This window comes from Sarcophilus harrisii, chromosome 6 (assembly GCF_902635505.1).
Source record: "Sarcophilus harrisii chromosome 6, mSarHar1.11, whole genome shotgun sequence".
In the NCBI taxonomy this organism is placed as follows: domain Eukaryota; kingdom Metazoa; phylum Chordata; class Mammalia; order Dasyuromorphia; family Dasyuridae; genus Sarcophilus; species Sarcophilus harrisii.
This window is the reverse complement of record NC_045431.1, coordinates 240,712,370-240,721,720: the sequence shown is the minus strand read 5'-3', so window position 1 is coordinate 240,721,720 and position 9,351 is coordinate 240,712,370. Positions and strand designations below refer to the sequence as shown.

The following is a 9,351-nucleotide window of genomic DNA, read 5'->3' as shown; positions in this document are numbered from 1 at the left end:
GTGCCAATCAAATTGATGAAAAAATATTTTTATAGAGCTAGAAAAAATAATCAAATTGAACTGGAAGATTTAAGGAATCAATGAGAAAAAAAAAGAGAAGGAAGGTAGCCTAGCAGTATCAGATCTTAAACTGTGTTACAAAGAGATAATTATCTGGTAGTGAGTAAGATTTAGAATGTCGGATCAGTGGAATACACAGTAGTAAATGACCGTACTAATCTAGTGTTTGAGAAACCCAAAGATCCAAGTTTTGGGAACAAGAAAGCATTTTTTGATAAAAATTTCTGGGAAAACTGGGAAAGTAGTTTGGCAGAGACTACGTATGGAATAATAGCTTACACCATATACAAAGGTCAAAATAGGTACGCGATTTAGACAAAGAGTGATATCATAAGCAAATTAGGAGAGTATGAAAAGTGATACCTGTCAGATCTACAGATAACAAAATATGAGCAAATGAGATAGAGAGGATCAGGGATGTAAAATGGATACTTTTGTTGACATTAAGCTAATGTCATCAAAAGTTAAAAACGTTTTGTACAAACAAAACCAATGCAGCCAAGATTACAAGGAAAGCAAGAAACTTGTGGGAGTGGAAATTTTTAGCAGCAAATTTCTCTAATAAAGGCCCAATTTCTCAAATATAGAGAGAATTGAGTCAAATTCATAAGAATATAAATCATTTCTCAGTCGATAAACAGTCAAAGGAGACGAATGGGCAATTTTCAGAAGAAAAAACCAAAGCTTTCTATAGTCATATGAAAAGATGCTCTAAATCAGTATTGATTAGAGAAATATAGTAAAGCAACTTTCCTCGGGAAACAAAGAGAGAAAGGAGATAATAAATGTGAGGACTGAGAACCTACTTCCTCTCTGGAGAAATCTGGCTTTCCTTGGAACTGAATGCTGAGGAAACTTTGATTCTGGGAATAGACAAGAATGAGCCTTCCTGACTCCAGGCCAGGAACTCTATCGACTGCCTCCAAATTCTACATAAGACAACACCAAGAGCAGCCAGAGTGTCTTGTGTGAAGATCTGTTGAAGCTAAAGTTTCCATATTACATTTCAAGTCATGATTCCAATTCCTTTCTGAGAATATCTTTCTTTTTTTTTTCCCCAGTGGACACAAGAGTTTCATTTTCTTTTCCTTCTTTTTTTTTTTTATTAAAGCTTTTTATTTTCAAAACATATGCATAATTTTCAACATTCACCCTTGCAAAACTCTGTGTTCCAAATTTTTTTCACTCCTTTCCCCCCCTCCCCTCCCCTAGACAGCAAGTCATCCAATATGTTAAACATGTGCAATTCTTCCAAACATATTTCCACAATTTTCATGCTGCCCAAGACAAATCAGATCAGAAAGAAAAAAAAATGAGAAAAAAAACGAAATGCAAACAAGCAACAACAAAAAAGGAAAAATACTCTGTTGTGATTCACACTCGGTCCCCACAGTCTCTCTCTGAGTGCAGATGGCTCTCTCCATCACAAGACCATTGGAACTGGCCTGAATGTCGAAATGAGCCACGTCTGACAATATATTCTCAAAAAATGCTATTCACTTCTCAAATCTCCCCTTCCCTTTCAAAATTCTCTCCCGTCGCCAACACTGATGAAAATATGAAAAATACCACCTATGCCCTGGGCATTGGCCAAGTCATTGTAACCCTTGGCAAAACTCCCCAGATTCTGCCTGGAAGCATTGTCTAGGCCCACATGAATTACCAGAAATGATTGATCGTCATTCTGTTGGACAAGTCTCGGGGAGTTCAGTCAAGTCTTGGGGACCTGCCCTGGGGAAATATACAGATTTCTCTAGGGTTGTATCTTTACCTCACCTGGGCTCCAGAACTACCTCCTCAGATGAGATCATAGTTATTAGGTGTAACCCTTTGCAAGCCTTCGGGTGGAATAGGAAGGGGAGCTCTCACTTCTCCCTTCTTCCCAACTCCTAGCAGGATGATCTCCATCCCTGCCCCGGGTGTTCACACCAGGCCTCCCCAATTAAATTGGAAGCTCCTGGTGGGCGGGGCCTCTTTTGTCTTTCTGCCCTTTCTCAGTTACTCTCACCCTATCCGGCATACAGTAAGTGCTTAATAAAGACTCATTGCTCTGCTCCCCCAAGTCTTGTCGCCTCCTCCTTCGTGAGGGTTTCATTTTTGCTGATTAGCTCCTGGCATTCCCGGGCCCGGCTTCCCTTCTTGGGGCCAGAAAACCTTCCGCCGAGGGAAACAGGGCCCAGTCCCAGCCATCCCGCCCTGGAGCTAACGGCCCCGGCCTGGGAGCCTCCGCCATGGGCTCTGGGCGCACGCTGGCCGGGAGGGGGCGCTGTCTGCAGCCCAGAGCCGCGTTCCGCCCTGGGCGTTCGCGTCCTCTGGCTTGATGGCTCAGAACTGCGGGAGAGGAGGAGGGGAAAGGCGCATGACGGCGGCCCCGGCCCCCCTGCGGCCAGTCGGGGGGTCGGAGAGAGGGCTCCAAGCCCCGCCCTTCTCTAGCTGGGGGAGGGGCTTCCCCTCTGCACCCAGGCTTCTGGAGGGGCCGGGAGGGTTCCCTAACCCCTGGGGGGGGGGGGGGGGGCGGGGGGGGGGGTCGGAGAGAGGGCTCCAAGCCCCGCCCTTCTCTAGCTGGGGGAGGGGCTTCCCCTCCGCACCCAGGCTTCTGGAGGGGCCGGGAGGGTTCCCTAACCCCTGGGGGGGGGGCGGGGGGGGGGCGGGGGGCGCCGGGGGGGGTCGGGGGGGGTAGTCTCCTTTAAGCTTAATTTCACACACACGCAGCTGTGAAATCGGTGACCGCTGGGCACGTGGAGGGCGACGGGAAGGGAATGGAGACATTGGGGGCGGGGCGAAGTGAGCCTGAAAAATCTGACGTCTAATAATTGGAGCCGCATTGCGGCCATTTCATCCTCTTCCTTCCCAGAGCTCCGGGAAGGGTTAATAATCCAAGGGGCGCCCATGCTTGCGGCGGAGCGCCCTCTGGTGGCGGTCACGGGTACGGCGGCCTCTCAGCACGACTCGAGCATCCCCAAGCGGCCCTAGACCGGTCGCTTAAGGACAGCACCACCTGGTGGCCATCGCGGATATTGCACTAATTAAATCAAACTCCTCTGGGTGTTTTTGTGGGTCCGTCCTGTTCCAGTCTTCGTGACCCCATGAGGGGCTTTCCGGGTGAAGACACTGGGGAGATCTGCCGTTTCTTTCTGAGGCTCGGCTTACAGATGGGGAAACTGAGGCAGGCCGCTTAAGGACCTTGCCCAGGGTCACATGGCTAGTAAGTGTCTCTGGCTGGATTTGAACTCAGCTCTTCGCTTCAGACCCTGCACTTTGTCCACTCTGCCGCCTACCTGCCCAAGTTCCGGAGTAGGGAGCAGAAACACTGTTATCCCATTTTACAGATGAAAAGAGTAAAATAGAGTCAGAGATGGGGCATGACGGATCACCCTGGGGAACTGGCATTCCTATTTGCTTTACTCCCAGAGAACAGGAGGAATCACAGGGGGGGGGGGAGGAAGGGGGAAGAGCACTCGGGGTCCCCCGGGCTCCCTTCCTGCCTCCTGAGGACCCAGGACCCAGCCCTTCGCTAGGCAAGATGGACAATACAAGCATGCCCTCTGCAGAAATCCTCTCGGACCCAAGCCATCATACGAATCAATTAATAATAGCACAAGCTAGTGCAGGGGATAGAGCACCCGCCCTAAAGTCAGGAGGACCTGAGTTCAAATCTGGCCTCAGACACTTAACACTTCCTGGCTGTGTGACCCTGGGCAAGTCACTTAACCCCAACTGCCTCAGCAAAAACAAACACACAAATGAAAAATAATGCTAGCTCAAGCTGCCTCATTTCCCCCCTCCAGGCACTTTCACCGTCTGTGCCCCTCACCTGATGTTCTCTCCCTTCTTATCTCTATCTCTGGGGCTTTTGGCCTTCCTTTAAGTCCCAACTAAACCCCCAGTTTCTACATCCCCCCAATGCTGCCTTCCCTCCGTGATTGCCCTCATTTTATCCTATATATTTCTCCTTTGTAAGCAGGTGTTTGCATGTTGCTTCCACGTTAAAAAAAAAAAAAAAAAAGCTGCTTGAGGACAGACTGTATCTTTTGCCTTTCTTTGTATCCTCAGCCGTTAGCACTGGCATACAGTAGGTGATTAATAAATGCTTATCGACCCACTGACTTAAAACATTATGGCTACATTCTCCCTGTCCCTGACCCTGCTATACTGGGCGGCCCCTGCTCCTCATTCACGCCCCTGACAAAGCGTGGCCTTGTGGGCTCCACCCCAGACCCCCCCTTGGATCTGTCTCCCCCACAGACTCTGTTTCCCCCGTCTCCCCTGCCAGCTTCCAGAGGAACTCGAGCGCAGCCGCACTGCTCCGCTCCCCGTCCTGGTGGCTTCTTCTAACTCCCACATTTCTATTCCGGAGTCTCTGGGGCACCTTCCCGCTGGTGTTCTAGGATCCTTTAGTGCTAGGGAAGGAGGGGGGAAGGGGGGAGAAAAGAAAGGAAGGAATAAGGGAGGGAGGGAGGGAAAAAGGGAAAGAAGTAAATGGAAAGGAAGGAAGGAAAAAAGGAAGGGAAGCAGGGAAGAAGAAAAGACGGAGGAAAGAAAAGAAGGGAGGGAGAAGGGGAGAAAGGAAAGATGTAGATGGAAACTGAGGAAGGAAGGCAGGGAAGAAGGAAGGCAGAGAAGAAAGAGAGGGAAGGAGAGGGAAAAGGAAGGAAGTAGATGGAAATTAAGGAAAGAGAAGGAAGGAAGACAAGGAAGAGAGGAAGGGAAGAAGGAGGAAGAAAGGAGGGAGAGGAAAGAAAGAGCAGAAACCAGCGTTTATTGCCTACTATGTGCCAGACACCGAGCTAACACAATATTACCTCCTTTGTCTGCACAACCACCCTGGGAAACAGATGCTGTGATTGTTCCCATTTTGCAGTGGAGGACACTGAGGCAGACAGCAGTTAAGTGACTTGCCTGGGATCACATGGCTAATAAGAGGCTGAATTTTGAACTCGGGGCAAGCCGTCTATACATGACACCTCTGGCCGTATGACTAGGACTAGCCTTGGGATCAAGAGGGCTGGGTTCGGATCTCAGCTCTGATCCTTACTGGTTGTGGGACGCTGGGCAAGTCAGAAGTTCTCTGAGTCTCAGTGTTCTCATCTGTGAAATGGGAAAGGGGCAGCTGGGAGTAGTGGGGAGGGGGCAGTTGGGAGCGGTGGGGAGGGGGCAGCTGGGAGCGGGGGGAGGGCGGTGGTGGTCAGGGCTCCCTTTGGCCTGGAGCATGGTGTGGTTTGCACTTTGGAGCCTCAGTCGCTCCAACCTTTGGTCCCTCATTACCTGGCAGCTGGGTGTGGACTCCCCCGGCCGAGCAGGAGCTCTGGGTACTTAGGAGGGAGCCCGGCCCTGGGCTGGTCATTCCCTGCCGCGGCCATGGTGATCACTCGGAGCCAGTCCCTCAGGCTCCCCCGGGCCTCCTATAACAAACTCCAGGACGTGTGGGGGGATCGCTTAGAATGCAAGGGGCTGAGCCCCCTCGTCCCCCAGGGCCGCCAGCAGGCCCCCCGCTTGCAGAGGTCCCTCAGCCTCCGGTCCCGGAGGGAAAAGCCGCCCCCTGGGTGCCCGGAAGCCGACTCGGGCCTCCCCGAGGGCCAGGACTCCCCTCCTCCCGACGGCGCTGCTGGGAACCTGGGGGACACGGAACAGCTGATCCAAGGCAAGGCCCGGGGGAGGCAGAAAATGCACCACTATAGGAAGGTAAGTAATGGGGGCTGGGAGGAGGGAGGCTGGGAAGGGCCCCATCCTCAGGGAGCCCCAGCCCTCCCCCCTGAGCCAGGCCCTAAGACAGACCAAGAGCTGTGTCCCATTGGGGGCCGTCTCTGGTCGTCCCGATCCAGATCTGGCTGGGGCCCCTGCCCCAGGGGGGCAGGAGGGGAAAGTGAGGCAGGGGTCCTTGCCCGCCCCCCCCTCATTTAACTCCAGTTCACTTGCCTGATCTCTGACATCAAGGTCCTCTCCCAGAATGAAGGATAAACAAAAGTAACCATCTGTAAAATGGGAACAATAAGGCTTCGCGTGTCTCCTTCCCTGGCTCCCCCCCAGAATCCCTCAGCGCTCTGGACAAAGCTTCCCATAAGCCGAGCAAGCATCCTCCCATTTCACAGCTGAATACACCGAGGCTAGGAGGCAGGGCAGACTCCCGGAGAATTCAGTCTGTCAATGGGATCCCTGTGGCTGTTGTTCTAGTTGTGGGGGGGAGGCTCTGCCTGATTCCTTATTGGGGCCCTTGTGACTTCATTCTCAGCACAGTCCGAGGGGATCAATAAAGCGGCTTTCCCAGTGCTTGTGGAGGCTTTCCCATAGGACCTCCTTCCAGCGGAGCATCCTGGGCCTCTGGAGGGGAAGTCCTGGAAACCCAGAGTGGCCGGAGGCCGCGGGGCAGCCAGCAGGACAGCGGCATCCCCCAGGGCCCGGGGCTTCGGGGTCAGGATGCGCTGGAAGGGGAAGGGGTGACAGAGCTAGCTGACTCCTGGGACGTTCCTGGCCGGGCTGGGACAGGAGGCAGGGCCTCTGGCTTCCCGTCGTCCATGTGGCCGTCCTGCGGCAGGGGAAGGGCTGCTAGGGCTCGGCCGTTTTCCCCTGGGACACAATTCCTCCCGCTGACCGTCTCTGCCTCTCTGGCCCCCAGCAGGTGGATCATGCCCTGAGAAGAACGTGGGGGAGCTTCGTGGCCAACCTCCCCGGAGTGACCCTCAGCCGCTCGGCCACCCCTAGCCCCGCCCGGGACTCTGCCAGCTGAAGGGGGCGGCCGCGGTGGGCAGGACCCCCCGTCCCAGCTTCTTCCGGGGCCCAGGACGACCAGCACTTCTGGGGAGCCCGCAAGGCTCCTCCAGGTGGACGCCGGCACCGTTCTGCTCCTTTATTTATAATTTACAGCCACGTCCTTTCCTCGGCCGAGCAGCGTCTCCTTGGGTGTCTTGCCCGGCCCTGCAGCCCGGGCACCCCCTCGGTCCTCCCGGCCGGCTGCTGGCTTCCTTCTGGAGGCCGAAGCCATTGATCTTTCTGCCCCAGAAGGGGAGGCCGGGCCTTAGCCTCAGCAGCCTTTCTAGGGGGAGGGGAGATGTTCAGGGCAGGGGCCTGGAGAGCAAGAGCTGCTGAAGCCAGATTCCTGCTGAAGCCCTCTCTGACCCCTGACCCCCTGCTGAAGCCCTCTCTGACCCCTGACCCCCTGCCGGGACCTCACTGCCCCCCCCTCGCGGGGACCTCGCTGCTCCCCAGAGAACAGCACACCCCTCTTCTCCCTCGGGTGGGCTCCTGGGCCCAGGATGCTCTTCCTCCTCATCCTGCTTCCTGTAGTAGGACCGACATCCGCCTTCTCCAGAAAGCCTTTCCTGGTCCCCTCAGCCCCAGGACCTTCCCCGGAGCGACTTCCTTTGATTTACTGCCACCACAGCTCCTGTGCAGGGGACTGTGGACAGGTGGTCCCCCTATACGACTGCAGCCTCTTGGAAGAGCTTTTGCTTGGCCCAGTGCCTGGCACACAGCAGGCACTTAATAAATGCTCATGGAGCCACCAATTGGCCAAAAACCTGCCCTCCGATACCCCCCTCTTTCTCCCGGCCTGAGTGAGGATGCTGCTGTAGGGAACGGCCCATCCAGGCCTTTGGCTGCGGTCCTTTGCAGAGCCTTCCGAGGGGCCTGGGAGGGACCTGGCCGTGCCAGGAGGGGCCAGAGAGGCAGAGGGAGCCCGGCTGTGCCAGGGAGCTCCCGCTGCCTGTGACCTGCCCCTCCCCAGGCCGAGCTGGTGCCCCTGCCCTTCCCAGCCCTGCCTGGCTGCACACTGACAGGGACAGTGCTCCGGACCGAACACGAGTCACCATTTGCTTATAAATAAAAGCTCGATGCGATCTCGAGGTGTCTTGTTCAGAGGCCGCCACTCGCCCCCTTCTTCTTCTGGCCCATCTCCCCTCTTTTCCCCAGGAGAGGACGTGGTGACTGAAATGGGAGGAGACAGACTGCGGGGATTGGGGGGTGGGGGGACACCAGACAGAAGGCCGGGATGGGGAGACGTTCAGCATTTCATCCACCAGAGGGTGCCCACTGGCCAACAGCAGAGTCATCCTTCCAGAGGGGCGGGTCCCTGAGATTGGAGATAAGGCAGATGGCAAAGGAGAGGGGGCCGCGGCCAAGCTGGCTCCCCGGGACCCTCCCCCGGGACCCTCTGGTGCAGTCCGAATCCTGAAACATCAGCAATGAAGCCCTTTCACTTCCAAAGTAAAGCACGATGGTGGCAGGAGCTCCAGACACGCGGGCAGCATTCTGAGGTGCCCTCTGGCACGCCCAGCCTGCGAGGCCTGTGACCTTGACAAACATTTTGGGCTGGAGGGTAGTTTTGTTAGTGACCTTTGAAATAACTTATTATTTTTTGGGGGACTTTTTAGTGACCTTGAAAAAGTTTTTTGGGCTAGGAGGACGTTGTGTGACCTTGAGAACTACTTATTTTGGACTGGGGATGACTGTTAGTGACCTTGACAAATTTTGGGCTGGAGGGTAGTTTTGTTAGTGACCTTGACAACTACTTATTTCGGGCTTGGGGGACATTGTCAGTGACCTTGAAAAATACTTATGTGGGGCTGGGGATGACTTTGTCAATGACCTTGACAACTATTTATTTGGGGCTGGGGGGACTTTGCTAGTGACCTTGACAACTACTTATTTTGTGCTGGGGGACTTTGATAGTGACCTTGACCAATTTTGGGCTGGGAGGTAGTTTTGTTAGTGACCTTGACAAATACTTATTTGGGGCTGGGGATGACTGTTAGTGACCTTGATAGATATTTATTTGGGGCTGGGGGACTTTGCTAGTGACCTTGACAACTACTTATTTTGTGCTGGGGACTTTAGTGACCTTTACCCAATTTTTTGGAGGTTTTTTAGTGACCTTGGAAAATACTTATTTTGGACTGGGGATGACTTTATGAAACCGAAAATTTTGGGTTGAGGGTAGTTTTGTTAAGGACCTTGAAATTACTTATTTTTTTGGGGGAATTGTCAGTGACCTTGAAAAAATACTTATGTTTGGGGATGATTTGGTGACCTTGACAAATTTTGGTCTGGGAGGTAGTTTTGTTAGTGACCTTGACAATTACTTATTGTGGGCTGGGGGGACTTTGTTAGTGACCTTGAAAAATACTTATTTTGGGCAGGGGGACTTGGTTAGTGACCTTGACAGATATTTATTAGGGCTGGGGATGACTTTGTCAGTGACCTTGACAAATACTTATTTTTTGGGGATGACTTTAGTGACCTTTGAAAATACTTATTTTGGTTGAGGGTAGTTTTGTTATGACCTTGACAGATATTTAT

The 9,351-nt window shown here is 53.3% G+C and overlaps 1 protein-coding gene across 1 annotated transcript; it reads left to right on the top strand.

Moving 5' to 3' along the window:
• Nucleotides 1-5,385: 5,385 nt before the first annotated feature.
• On the top strand, nucleotides 5,386-7,886 carry C6H11orf86 (chromosome 6 C11orf86 homolog). The gene is made up of 2 exons (XM_023506705.2): nucleotides 5,386-5,742; nucleotides 6,674-7,886. The coding sequence occupies exons 1-2, from the start codon at nucleotides 5,419-5,421 to the stop codon at nucleotides 6,782-6,784; spliced, it is 435 nt and encodes a 144-aa protein (XP_023362473.2). The 5' UTR covers nucleotides 5,386-5,418; the 3' UTR covers nucleotides 6,785-7,886.
• The last annotated feature ends 1,465 nt before the right edge of the window (nucleotides 7,887-9,351 follow it).